Below are 15,389 nucleotides of genomic sequence, written 5' to 3'. Positions count from 1 at the left end.
TTTCTTGATAGGTGTTACAAAATATTAATTGAAAAATAATAATAAATAATAATAATAATAATAATAATAATAATAATAATAACAATAATAATTTGCCTTCACCCCCTTTAAGCACCTCAACATAAATACATGATTGATGATTCCAGACTAGTAATCATCCCCAAAATTTTAACAGTCCATTAGGCATTTTTTGGCATTGGTTAATTTTGTTAAACTGATTAATTGTGAAATTTGGTTTACATTCTTTTAGTTTTAATTGGTCCATTTTGAAGGATTGACATAGTGGCAATGCCTGGGCCACAAGGCAAACATTTGACTTGGACCCTCCCCCCTGGAACCCCAATATCCCCCCACACAAACCACATTCCTGTACACAGTATTATGTCCCATATTGGTGCCCGCACACACTCTCATGCCTCATAATGGGCCTTACACACAGTATTATCCCCCATAATGGCTCGTACACATAATATTATCCCCCATAGTGGCCCCTGCACACAGTATTATCTCCCATAGTGGCCCCAGCACACAGTATTATCCCCCATAGTGGCCTCTGCACACAGTATTATCCCCCATAGTGGCCCCTGCACACAGTATTATCCCCCATAGTGGCCCCTGCACACAGTATTATCCCCCATAGTGGCCCCTGCACACAGTATTATCCCCCATAGTGGCCCCTGCACACAGTATTATGTCCCATAGTGGCCCCTGCACACAGTATTATGCCCCATAGTGGCCCCTGCACACAGTATTATCCCCCATAGTGGCCTCTGCACACAGTATTATCCCCCATAGTGGCCCCTGCACACAGTATTATCCCCCATAGTGGCCCCTGCACACAGTATTATCCCCCATAGTGGCCCCTGCACACAGTATTATGTCCCATAGTGGCCCCTGCACACAGCATTATATCCCATAGTGGACCCTTCACACAGTATTATGTGGACCACACATGAACAATTATCATACTTCGCAGTCTTTTCAGACCCCAGAGTATAATGATCAGAGACCTAGGGGAGGATACAAACATAAAAAACCCTGTTACTTACCTCTTCATGGTTCCATTGCACTCCCTGCTAATGCTGGCCATCTTCAATGTTGGTATAGACATCACATGAGCCAGGCCTGCGTCGCGATGCATAATGACACAACCCTGGCCCACGTGACATTTGGTACGTAACCAAAGAGACCTGAAGACTGCCGAAGCACAGGAAAGGTAAGTGTTTTTTTTACGTTCCTTCATCTCCAACAGACCCTCTGATCATTATACTCTACAGTCTAAAAAGACCCCAGAGTTTAACAATATTTTTGAGGTTTGCGGGCCGGCAGCCTCACCCACCAATCCCAACTCCTGCTCCTAGCCCCCTACACATCTGCAGAAGGAGAATTGCAGGTAGCCATGAAAAGGAGTAGGCTGTACAGGATTGGGGACATATGAAGTTTTAAGCAGAACTTCTATTCCCTTGAATAGCCTATGGCCTCTACATATGCACCTTCTACAATATTTCTAATTATTCTTGTCATGTTTTTGTCGGGATTTTTAGGTGTTATTGGCTTATTGCTTGTTCATTTGGAATTTGGTGAAGACCGTCTATGTTGGTTTGCAATTTATTTTAAAAACAATATCCTCAGTCTGTCTGATAAGCCCGGCATGTTGGTGGTTGGATTGTTCATACTGACCCACACTTGACTCTATGAGTATCAGTGACTTTAAACAAACAATTTTCATTTTATGACCCTACCAAAATAAAAAAAATATGAAAGACAATATCTACATTGACAAAACGGCACAACCAGATAGAAATGTCAGATTGCAACCCTTTCATTGTTGCCTGATTTATTAAGCATTTATGGGACTACCTGGGATGCCAACTTAGACAAACCTACAAGACTGCAGGATCTACAGGACCAGCTGCAACATCTGTGGACAAATGTTCCACAGGATTCTAATAAGAATCTCTATCCCTCCATGCCCAACCTTATCTTATCTTGTATATAGAGTATAGATGGCCAAGCATGGAACTAGGACCTTCATTCAATTACAGTTCCCCCAATATAATTCTCATTTGGAGCAAAGATTATAATTAGAGATGAGCGAGTAGTCAAATACTCGATATTTGATATTCGTTTTGAGTAGCCCCTCAATATTCGACTACTCGAATTGAATATCGAACCCTATTATACTCTATGAGGGAAAATGCTCATTTCAAGGGTAGGCAACATTCGATCAAACTGAACTTACCAAGTCCACGAGTGGGGGTCGGGCTGGATTCTCCGAGAAGTCTTCTCCACGCAGCGTCCCCGCGTCGTCATCCGGTAATGAATTCACTCTGCCAGGCATCGGGCCTGGGCAGAGCCAACTGCGCATGCCCGCACTACAAGAAAATGGCCGCTTACAGTCAAAGCGGCCATTTTCTTGTAGCGCAGGCATGCACAGTCGGCTCTGCTAAGGCCCGATGCCTAGCAGAGTGAATTCGGAGCTGGAAGACGCGGCGAGGAGAAGACTTCTAAAGGTAGGAGAAGAACTGGCGTTAATTGGCCGACTGTATAGCATTTGGCCAATCAACGCTGGTTCTGCATCAAATTTTTCCATTTGAATAGCGAGTGGTACTCAATTGAGTACGAGTATTTCGAATACCGTAGTGTTTGATTGAATACCTACTCGATCGGATACTACTTGCTCATCTCTAATTATAATCACTTACATATGTCACCATTATAATCACTAAGAAAATTCATTCCACTCCAAGAATCTATCTTGGTGCCTTATTTTTTCCATGAGTGAGTATATCTAGGGTCCCTGAATGATAAAACTTTAAAGCTGCAGATAACATAAAAAGGCGTAACCGTCAAGCTGGATTTTTTGCCTCACTTAGAGTTAGGCCCGGTTCACATCTGCAATTTGGTCATTCCTTTCCCCTCTCTGCAAGCAACACTTTTTTTCAAGTGGAAACCAAGTGGAGACCACACGGACCCCATTATGGTCTATGAGGTCCACAGATTACCTAAGGTAATTGCTTTTCTATACAGATTAGGTTACCATTCGGAAACCCAAACACGGATGTGAGTCAAGCCTTAGAGTTATACCAATACACTTCTTTTTCTAGATAGCTTTCGGTTGTATAGAGCACGAAAACTAAGACACGGGAGATCATGAAAATACACAGTTTATGAGATACCTCCTGCAGCGAATGTCTATCTGATGCTTTTCTCATAAAACAGCCTGGCTTCTTTTATAGGTAATTATTACCTATGCGATTGCATTTCATAAGACGCTTTCTCGATGTAATGTGCCTTATTTTCAACCATTAACATAAAAAATGACTATATAGATTACAAAGCAGAGAAAGTGAGAAAGCATACCGAGATAAGGCGGAACGAAACCTGCAGATAGACACTGGACTGCAAAAAGGCACCGAGATGTCTTATCTTTTGTGGCTTTGATACTGAACTTAAAAAGAAACAACAAAATAAGAATACATACTCAGGTTCTGTAAGAGGTGTTGTTTCATTTGGTTCAATAACTGGGCTCCCATCATGATTAGTAACTCTTTCATCCTCAGTTCTCATCTCTACTATGGGGTCTTTTGATCCATCCTTCCTACAAGATATCAAGCATTCCCGAAATTATGCATATACTACAACGATATGCAGCAGGAAATTATAGTTTGCTATGTTTCAGTAATGGACAGAAATGCCTTCCGAAATGACTTTGTGCTAGATCTTAAAGGGATTTTCTGGGATTACTACTGTGTAGATGTAGCATGACTCTTAATGAGTTACCGGTAAGGCACATGTTAAGAAAAGTCAAGTTAATCTTTGTTACAATTGATGACCCATTGTCAGGATAAATTATTACTATTGGATCAATGAGTCTACTCTTGACATCCCCTTCAATCTGCTGTTTGGAGAGGCCATAGTGCTTGTGCCAGTGCTGCACCCTTTTCATTGATCTGAATTTCCCAATTCCAGACTTTTTGGAGTGTGTTGTAATGGGTAAGGCATTCTACGGATAAGCCATCAATATTGTAATCCTGAAAACCCCTTTAAAGGAGTCCCCAGCTTTTCGAAAGTGATTTCCTATTGCTGAGATAGGGCATCAATTTTAGAGATCCCACTGCCGAGACCCCACAGATCAGCTGGTTCCCCATCACAGAGCAAGTTCTCTATACTTTTAATAGAGGCAGTTGTGAGTACTGCATCAGTGAATGATGAGTGAACACTGTAGCGCGCACCATCATGGGGAATCATGTGACCATGTGGGTCCGACAGTTGAACCACCACCAATCTTAAATTGATGTCCTACTTTATGGATAGGATATTAATTGCTAAAAGCTGGATAACCCCTTTAACATTTACATCCACGTGTCAATGATTTAGGGTAAGACAGGTAGGTGATCATTGGCCATTGGAACCCAACCAATGGAACCCTCAGGGTCACTAAAGCTAGGATCCTGAGTCTCCGGTTTCTTCTTACTCATACAAATACAGTTCAAAAGAACTTGAATGGAGCAGCCATCAAGTATCTGTCCAGCTATTTCTATTGTATAGAGTTTAAGTGGAGGACATCACTCCATTGAAATTTCTCCTTACTATAGTCATGGAGGTGAAGGCAGAAGGGAAAATTGGCACACATTCTTATGATCATAAATCACAAGATCAATAGATGTAGAATGTTGGATTAGCGTACATTGATACTTATTTATTCCGAGCAGGGGCACCATATTATTTTTGTATCCTGAGCAAATGAATACCATCCCTACAGCTAAAATATCCAAATTCTACAGTATCCTAATGACAAATACAATGTAACCATGTTTTCTATTGTGTATGATATAAAGAATAAGAGAATACAGGAGTCATTTTCATCCATAACAACTAGTAAATTGGTGGACCAATAGGGTCAATTAATGAGCCTTTAAATTAGTAATTGGATTTTCTGCTTTTCACCTTATTCTAAGAATCATTTCTTGTTCATCTCATTCATTGACCCTAAGTCCAGTTTGACCAAAGACACAGACAAATTTTTGTAGATTGTCAATTTGGAGTGTCGTTCCATCTAATCCCTCAACTCTACTCAACTCTACTGCAAAAAAAAGAAATCTGATAATGATGGAATTCATTGATATTGGATAAATATTTGAGTCAATTTAGGGATAGGACTACACTATGTCTCTTGTGGGTTAAGGTAAAACTATGAATGCCCCATGACTTCAATGTTTCAGTATTTAGATAGCTGTATTAAACATGTTTCATCAGTCATCAGTTTTTTTACCCCCTAAGAACAATGGAGTTGAAGACCAATCAAGAGCTATGTCACGGTATGTTTTGTTTAAAAATTTACTTTGGGAAGATTTTTAACGTGACAACCTACGAAGTGATTTAGCTCAGACAGTATTCTGTAACCAGTGCCCTAAGAATCACATATGGCTCTTATGTCCCCTACATGTCGCTTCCGAGCCAGAAGTAGCTCTAAATATTATTGTGCCCCATTGGTACCTTGGATGTCATTGTACTTTTGGGACACTAGATCCCTACTGTTTAATGACAGGCTGGTGATTTAAAGGTCCAAAACTGCCTGACATGTTCCCTTTAAGGTGGTTATACAGATGAGACTTACATCATCCGACAGACTAATGCGTACAAAGTCTATGGCCAACTTTCTTTTGAGGCTGGAAAGGGATGGGACATGTGGAATTTCCATACGCCCCAATCCTTTGTTCTTAAGGGAAATGTGGCAAATGTGTCTTGCAGTGGCTTATTCCTCTTATCTTATTCTAGTATTAGTATATACACGAAGACCCAGATGTTTGAGCAACAGGCCTTACAATTATGTAAGAAAAAAAGAAGATTGCATCTCAAAAACCCATAAAATTAAATCTTTATTGTCAATGTTTATTTACATCGTCCACCTTTCATCACCAATGACATAGACAACTTCCAATCATTTTGAAATGGAATTCTATGATTAACATTGTGCTAAACGATCTCCAATTTAGTTAAGGATTCCAATTTTTCATGAAAATAAATTAGCACAATGTCATGACATGCCAGCAAAGCCTAGAAAGACCGCAATACACCCTCCCATTGGGTGGCCACACACACACATATAAGATAGTTAGCATATCACTTTGTAATAACTTATTTCACAATTATGTTATTAATAGAAAATCTGCTCAGCTTGTGATAAATATATCAGGACATGTCCAGCTAAGGGCACAGGTAATGGAGGACACATTTGTAATTTCAGTAACTCATTGTTTAATATTATAGTTTACAGACATTATAGAAGCACTCTGACAATGTCTGCCTATTATGGCATACCATAGACTATTATTAACAAAAAATATAGAGGGTCTTATGTATGTCTGGTCTTCTATTTGATGTGCTGTTTATGGGTTGGCTGCTCTCCTGACTCCTTCTTTCCCTCTAATATTGCTCTCCAGTTTCAGACTATAATTCCCATCATGCCTCTGGTTCTTCAACAGAGACAGAATTTCATCACACTTCATTATACCTAAAGGCAGCAGGTGATAGATCAGTGACATAGAACTTCTGTCCCCTATTCCCAGAGCCTTTGTGTACCCCTATGATATGCAGCTTCAATCTGTCTTCTACTTACAGCATATATGTCCCTGGTAGCTATTAAGAAACAGGAGTGTGAAGCTGAATTTCACAGAAATACACTGGACATTCTGCACACAGCACACACAGATACTGCATTATAGAAAAGCAATCAGGAATGTTTAGAACTCTTCAGTTAACTAGAGAATGACACTGAGGGTGCAGGTGGAAGAAGACCAGACATTGCATATAGTACATATATAATGTCAGAGTGCTTCTGTAATAGACATCGGTCTAACCCTCTACAACATACTGTACAGACATAGTGCTAGGATTGTGCAGTAACTGCGGCCATGATATGGGTGTCGCTGCTTGTTCCTCTGCACAGTCCAGGGTTGCAAGGGTTAATCTGCCTTGCAACAGTCGGGCGTGGTCGACTGTTTGACGGATGTAGGTGTCAACTAATAGATGCTCGGATTGGGCAGCTGGGCTATTTGCTGGTGACCGCCCCTTGCCTATATAAGGGGGCTGGTCTGGACGCCCGGCGCTCTAAGATCAAATCTCAAACCAAATCCTAATCTGATACCTGAAAGGTGTGTGTGTGTGTGTGTGTGTGTGTGTGTGTGTGTGTGTGTGTGTGTGTGTGTGTGTGTGTGTGTGTGTGTGTGTGTGTGTGTGTGCGTGCGTGCGTGCGTGCGTGCGTGCGTGGGTTCCAGCCAGAGTATTATTAGTTGACCCTAGTTAGTAAAAGATCCCCAGAGACAGCAATGCCATTTATAGTTGGGCAGCATGCTGCCTTGTGTGTGTGAGTGCTTCAGTCAGTATTCACACTGACCAGCTGTTAGGCTGTAGCTGCATTGAGGGTTGGGTGGCTGAAAGCACAAAGGGTTTGTTGGTCTCAGGCTAGTCCAGGAGTGCTGGCTAGCCAGTGTTTATTTGTAGCAGCTGCGCTGACTTCACAGGACTCTGTGAATGTTAACAGAGCGCACCTGGTCCTTTATTTAGCTGGCAGTGACAGTCACTGTCAGACAGTGTTCACACCAGGTCTTTAGCAGTCAGTAGCCCAGAAGGCTCCGCAGGGTTTTTCAGTTGTTTAGTTTTTTTTTTTTTAATAAATAGAGATGAGCGAACACTAAAATGTCCGAGGTTCAAAATCCGATTCGAACAGCCTCACACTGTTCGGCTGTTCGAACGGATTTCGAACCCCATTATAGTCTATGGGGGGAAATGCTCGTTTCAGGGGTACGCAAAATTCTATAACATTATACTTACCAAGTCCACGAGTGACGGTCGGGCTGGATTCCCCTTGAAGTCTTCTCCCGGTGCAGCGCCCCCGCGGCATCTCTGGCTGGAATTCACTCTGCCTAGGCATTGGGGCCCAAGCAGAGCCGACTGCGCATGTGAGGGCATGCCCGCGCATGCGCAGTCGGCTCTTCTCAGGCCGGATGCCTAGGCAGAGTGAATTCCAGCCGGAAGACACCACGGGGACGCTGCACGGAGAAGACTTCTAAAGGTAAGAGAAGAATCAGCGTTGATTGGCAGAATGTATAACAGTATGCTAGTAGTGTTCGATCGAGTACGAGTATCTCGAATACCGTAGTATTCGATCAAACACCTACTCGATCGAACACTACTCGCTCATCTCTATTAATAAACCCTGCTGACCATAACACATAGCAAAGTTTGACATGGCAATGATAACATATTGCAACATAATATCTCGCCATAGAAGACAGCAAAAGTCTATAAAATCTTATGAAAAGGTTGAGTTAATGCTCTTTTCTACTCTTTAACATGTTATTTGTAATGTTAACCTTTACTATATCTGGAGCATTAAATAAGGTCATGCCAAGGAAGAAATATTATAAAAGGAGAGTATAGTTACATATTACTGTACTGAAGAACTCTTGAGAAATGAGTGCTCGAGTATTTTTTAATATCGCACAAGATGAGTCAATAACTAGAAAAAAATCTGCATCAAAGAGGTTTTCAGTACATTGAGTGCTTTCAATTGTACATTTCAATCCTGTCACATTTTTCTGATCTTCAGAATCCATCTTAAGGTCTGTGCAATACTTACTTTCTTCCTAAGCAATAGACTGATATGATATGAATATTACTCATATGGTTACATAAAAAAAATAGCGTGTGTTATAAATGGAAATTAATGGAGGGGGGATGTTTAAGTAGATATTACTTAAAGGGTTGACCATGATTTTTTTTCTCGTCTACAGTTGGAATGACACCTACACAGATTGGTTTTTCAGGGCCACTCTGATTCCCGTACTATATACTGCACTGAGTTGAAAGCAGTTGGCTCTATATAGTGGCCAAGTACTGTAATTCAATGGGAGTTGAGTTGTAGTACTTGCTCCTAGCAACTATAGCTGTTAGCTTCCACCAATCAGATATTTATGGCCAATCCTAAAGATAGCCAAATATATCAATATATCATGGGCACCAACTGCATAATTTGCATACAGATTCAAAGTTAATTATCGCCAATTATGTAGCACCGATGAATATACATTATGTGATCAAAAGTATCCAGACACCTCCAAAAACATACGTTTTTCCTATTCGGTGCATTGTGCTGCCACCTACTGCCAGGTCCTCCATATCAGTGACCTCAGTAGACAGACATTGTGAGAGAGCAGAATGGGGCGCTCCGCAGAACTCACGGACTTCGAACGTGGTCAGGTGATTGGGTGCCACACATCACACAGGTCAATGCCACACGACGCCTCGCTTGGTGTAAGGAGCGTAAACATTGGACGATTGAACAGTGGAAAAACGTTGTGCGGAGTGACGAATCACGGTACACAATGTGGCGATCCGATGGCAGGGTGTGGGTATGGCGAATGCCCGGTGAACATCATCTTCCAGCGTGTGTAGTGCCAACAGTAAAATTCGGAGGCGGTGGTGTTATGGTGTGGTGGTTTTTTTCATGGAGGGGGCTTGCACCCCTTGTTGTTTTGCGTGGCACTATCACAGCACAGGCCTACATTGATGTATTAAACACCTTCTTGCTTCCCACTGTTGAAAAGCAATTTGGGGATGGCGATTGCATCTTTCAACACGATTGAGCACCGGTTCATACTGCATGGCCTGTGGCGGAGTGGTTACACCACAATAACATCTCTGTAATGGACTGGCCTGCACAGAGTCCTGACTTGAATCCTATAGAACACCTTTGGGATGTTTGGGAACGCCGACTTCATGCCAGGCCTCACCGACCTACATCGATACCTCTCCTCAGTGCAGCACTCCGTGAAGAATGGGCCGCCATTCCCCAAGAAACCTTCCAGCACCTGATTGAACGTCTGCCTGCGAGAGTGGAAGCCGTCATCAAGGCTAAGGGGGGGCCAACACCATATTGAATTCCAGCATTACCGATGGAGGGCGCCACCAACTTGTAAGTCATTTTCAGCCAGGTGTCCGGATACTTTTGATCACATAGTGTAACACAAGGTATCCTATTTGTGAGTGTTAGGGGATATTATGGATGAGTTTAATAGGGCAGGGGCATGTGGAAGGCATGGGTCAAGTATAACTTAAGAAATTATAGTATGTGCATGGTAAGTCCCATTTAGGTCACTAGTGGGTTGGTCGTGTGTGAACAACTCTCCAGACATAATATATTGCTGGATTTGAAATCACAGATGTGTCCTGGTTCCAAAACCACAAATGTGCCCACCATTACCTTTCCATTAATTTAGTCAATGACTGTATTTTCTTGCAATGCAAGTACAAAACTTTATTGTAATATGCTAACAAAACCCTCAACAGGTTTCAATGTACATCACAACCATTGGGGGGGGCCACATAAAGACACATATGACAGAAACGACTCCTAGCAGAGTTTCACAATTCTATTTTTTTTTTTTTCAAAGCTGGTCATCATGAGCCATTGTGGGATATTGTTGAGCCAAGAGGAAAAAAATAACTAAAAGGATACAGTCATGGGAAAAAAAGTACACCCTCTTTACATTTTATTTTGATATCAGGACATAAAAAAATCTGGTCTTTGGTAGATCTTAAGATTAGATCAATACAGCAAAAAATGAACAAACAAAAAATTACTAAATATTTATTTTACAAAAACTAACCCAATAAGAAGATGCAGTGTGTGAAAATATGAAGTATATTCTGCTTCCATAGGAACTAAGAGGGTAAGTAGAAGCCAGGTGATGCTAAATAGGATTTTTGTTTAGAACCAGATTCAACCCAACATTTCCAAAATTTTCAGGTCCACTTGAACATAACTGATTTTGGCAGCAAAACGTGCATATGAATACAGAAACGTGTGATCCCATCCTTAAAGGAGATGTTTTGGTAGTTTGTTAGTCTGAAGATTCAGGCATGTGTTACCACAATGCCAAGGAGAACAGTCACCAGCAATGATCTCAGACAGGCCATTGTTGGTGCCCATCAATCTTAAAGGGCTAGAAGGCCATTTCTAAACAATTTGAGGTCCAACATTCTACAGTAAAAAAAGATCATTCACAAGTGGAAAGCATTCAGGATAGTTGACAATCTTCCCAGGGGTGAATGCCCCAGCAAGTAGACCCCAAGGACAGACAGTGTAATGCTCAGAAAAATTGCATAATCCCAAGAGCTGTATCTAAGACTCTACAGGACTTGGTTATCAAGCTGAATGTTCAAGTTCATGTGGCAATTGGCATAAGCCTCATGGGTTTTTTTTTGCCTTCCTCTGATCAACACTATAGGGGATTGTAGGGTTATAGGTTTGACTTGATGGACTGATGTCTTCATCCAACCTCATCTACTAAGTAACTATGTACCGTATTTTTCGGACTATAAGACGCACTTTTTTTCCCCAAAATTTTGGGGGGAAAGAAGGGTGCGTCTTATAGTCTGAAGGTGGCGCCTGGCATCCGCTGTAATAGAGAGGCGGAAGCCGGCAAGTGATAGACGCCATTACAGGTGCCGGGGCCTGAGACATCGCTGTGCTCCTCTGCCCTGCATGAAGCCAGCAGCGGCAGGGGCTCCTCCGTGCCCCCGCCGCTGGCTTCATGCATGGCAGAGGATCGTAGCAATGTCTCAGGCCCCGGCGTCTATCCCTCCCCGGCATCCGCCTCTCTAGTCCCCACCAGCCCCGTACCTGTAAAGTTGCAGGCCAGCTCCTGCGCGGCGATATCGCAGGAGCTAACCTGTTCGGGTGACAGCCGGGAGCCTAATGAGGCTCCCCGGCCTGTCACGGCTATATTAGTATTGCGGCTGGTCTCTATGACCAGCCGTAATACTAATAGACAGAATGTCCCATAGACGGCAATACAGTTGTATTGCCGTCTATGGGACTTGCGATCAAGTGACCGCAGGTTCAAGCCCCCGGGGGGGAATAAAATAGTAAAAAAAAAAAAAAAAGCTTTAAAAATATGAAATAAATAAAAGTTCTAAATCACCTCCTGTTTTTTTTTTCAATACAAGGTGATCTAAGCAATAGATATCCCCCAAAATGGTATAACTAAAAATTACAGCTGGCCCCGCAAAAAAAACGCTCTATGCATCCCCGTACAGCTGCAGGGTCACCTGTCAATGTGGCCTTGCAGCTGTTGCAAAACTACAACTCCCATATATTAAATATTTTACCAGTTTTTGCTTCAAAAATTTTTTTTCCCTATTTTCCTCCTCTAAAACCTAGGTGCGTCTTATAGTCCAGTGCGTCTTATAGTCCGAAAAATACGGTTTTATGACATTACAATTAGAAAAAGACTGAAGAAGTCAGGCTCATTTAGAAGAGTTGCCAGAAGAAATCCTTTTATTTTGTAAAAGAACACAACAGAGACTTAAATTTACAAATTGTGAACAAACCACAAGACATCTGGAAAAATGTCATTTGGACAGATGAGGCCAAAGTGGAGGTGTTTGGTTTTCAGAAAACATAGCACTGTGGCCAAACACAGCATATTAGTACAAACACCACATACCAATTGTCTATCATAGTGGAGGAAAGGAAACATCCCCTCAAACGTTATAGTTGTCTACTACAGAGCCACCTTCATCAATAAGCTGCATAATTTATTTTATTCTAATATACTTTCTGTGCAAACATGAGGTCTCCCTCTTCACTGTCTGAAGATACTATTGAGCACTACCACGTGACCTTAGTTTTGTCAAAATCTCACTCTCTCTGCCCCATCTCTTCTTTCTTAAAATCTTCCTGTTCTGATTGAATTGTTTCCCAGACACAAAAACTAGACATAGGTACAAGTTATTTTATCTGGTTAAGGATATTCTGCGTGTAACATTATATATTTAATGTATGCAATTGGCATATGGTATGGGAATTTGGATTGGAAGCGACACCCTAAAGGCATCATTCCCATTGAATAGAACCTAGTTTTATATTGCAAGGTCTATTGCTATAAAAGAAACAAGGTCATGAAAAACAAGTTTCACACATGTCAGAGTCTTGTCTCCAGTCTTTTTTTATGGCCAGAGTCAACCACCCCTACCCTCACAGGGTACTTAAGAATTGGAAGCTCATGGATAGTAACGTTAGCTCCCTAGTTCGGGGATCATAGATAAATGTTACCACAACAACATCATGAGCAATAGCATATTTTGATGACTACATAGCTATAAAAGTGAATGGTGCATAAATGAGCGTGCACAAACTTCAATGGATTGCAAAACTTTTTACAAAATAGGGCAGACTTAGTTTTTTAACACATGGCTTCTCCACTTTGGCTTCATTTTCTTTAATAAATAGTGAAACGGTGGAATCTCGTATGTGTTCATCTGAGGTTGTAGTTACCTAACTTTAAGACCTTCTAAGGACCAGATTATTTGAAATTATGTCCTAATACATAAAACCATCAAATTCAAAAGGTGTACTTTCTTTTTCTCATGACTGTATATGTAATGATCCTAATGATATGTATGTGTAATGTGTGATGATTTGTCTTATGTAAATGTGAATTATTTGTAACAACTATTACATTATAAAATACGGTTGACACATATAAAGGTCTTTGAAATACATTTTAAAGTATTTACATAATTATTTTGTTAGAGAACATATTTATCATCTTAAATACATACGTTACGAATGAACCCCTCCCCATCCCCAAATTTTTTGCTTTTTTGTAGACGCCAGGATACAGAAAGAAAAAGAGGTGGAAGGTCAATACAAGACACTTAATATCTGATAATTGTCAAATTCTATAATTTTTTGGAAACTTTGTTCACATGATCTCAAGGAGCTTTAGTCATATTTGCATTGTAAGGAGAACAAGAGACAATTACCCTCAAGACTCCCACCACTGTCCTCAAGACAATGTGCAGATACTATAACTGTTGCTTGTCTTAAAAACCTGAAACCTGAGCTTTGTTACTTGTGCATTGTACAGCATGAATTATAGGCAGTATATGGTTGTATTTTTTAGGCACTATTTAGTTCTGTTATTTTGGGTTTTATTATGTGTATGACACTCTAACACATGGCACTATTAAATGCATACATTATTGAAGAGTACTCTTAATACAATATAGCTGTATAAGTTTTAGCTTTCACCTATAGCCCATTTTATATATATTATTGTCCCATTTTCTTCCAAAAATAGGCAACTGAACTACAATCTTTTGTCCAATGCCTCCAATGAACTTGATCCCAATGTAACCTCCATACAGGAATTTATGTGACTACACCACTGCTTACTGACAAAGCTGTCGGATAAATTGTCAAGTAAGCCAAGATTAAAATTAGGCTACAGAGTTACGAAAAAAAAAAATTTAGTTACCATAATATAATATTAATAGCAAACTGTCAAACATGCTAAGTTTTCAAAGGCTCAAATTTTCATCCAATGCCATGAGCAAAAAACAGCGCCATTAGTACATGGCCAGCTATTCAACACAATAATCAGCAGGCAGTGATTTTAAGAATCGTAATGAAATTGATAAGGAGAAATAATCCTAAAACGAAGGTCACATGTTGCAGAAAAATTGCACTTTCTTGTAGTTTTTGCTGTGTTTTTAAAGGGGTTGTCCCATCTCAAGGATCCTTTCTATACAGCTGGCTTATGTGGAATTAAGACTTTTCCTAAATACACTGCTTCAGCAAAACTGCTTTCTTTGGCTGCTATCTGAGATTATTCACTTCATTGTTTACACTCGGCACACATGGACCTGGGGATTATTTTCCCGCCCAGGACAAGTGACCTAGCTCACTGCTCTCCAGGAAGGGAGGGGAATCTGAGTGCTCAAAGCGCTTGTATTTCTGAGCGGTTTATCTCCCTCTTCCAGCTATCAGTCGGCTAATTGAATTTTGCTGATAAGGGTTGAGACAAGGGAGTCTGTTACCTCTGTATGTAACACAGACCTAAAACTGAGTTTATTGCAAACTGACTCTTGGTCCTGTAGCATGCAAGTTTGGGATTCTCATCACCTATCAAATCCAGCTCTGTTACATCTGCTTCATATTGTGCATCTTCCAGTGATACTGTGCTAATTTATTTACAACCATCCTTCATTACTGACTGCAAACATGTACTACTATGAAGAGAAATAGCAGAGCTGGCTTTGTCTGGAAGACAGCAAGTGTAATCCAGCCCACCAATTCACTGAGAAAACCAGGAAGTGAATAGAGCATGCAGCCTGCAAGTTGGTGAACAGGCGAGTTGGGAATACCCCTTTAAGCCGAGGAGTGAATTTAGCAGAATGAAGAAGCATAGGGACTAGTTCACCCAATGGAAAAGTTTTTTGCCATGTGGTTTTTTGGCACGGCTAGCCTCAATAGGCATTTCGTCGTGGCATCCTGCTTCTGATTAGGCCCAAAAGAATGGGTCTAAACAGGAGCA

General features: G+C 41.0%; 1 protein-coding gene across 3 annotated transcripts in view; it reads right to left on the bottom strand.

Annotated features, from left to right (window-relative positions):
- Positions 1-15,389, bottom strand: part of NCAM2 (neural cell adhesion molecule 2) — a 393,282-nt gene that overhangs the window by 17,204 nt on the left and 360,689 nt on the right. The window contains exon 17 of one of the 3 annotated variants that reach the window (XM_075263468.1): positions 3,485-3,601. The exons of the other annotated variants lie outside the window; for them this stretch is intronic. Within the exon in view, the coding sequence (XP_075119569.1) occupies positions 3,485-3,601 (117 nt within the window). The remainder of the gene's footprint in view (positions 1-3,484; positions 3,602-15,389) is intronic. 3 annotated transcript variants of the gene reach the window in all.

This window comes from Leptodactylus fuscus, chromosome 2 (genome assembly GCF_031893055.1).
Source record: "Leptodactylus fuscus isolate aLepFus1 chromosome 2, aLepFus1.hap2, whole genome shotgun sequence".
NCBI classification, from domain to species: Eukaryota; Metazoa; Chordata; class Amphibia; order Anura; family Leptodactylidae; genus Leptodactylus; species Leptodactylus fuscus.
The sequence above is the reverse complement of the archived record's forward strand: the minus strand, read 5'-3'. Positions and strand labels throughout refer to the sequence as shown.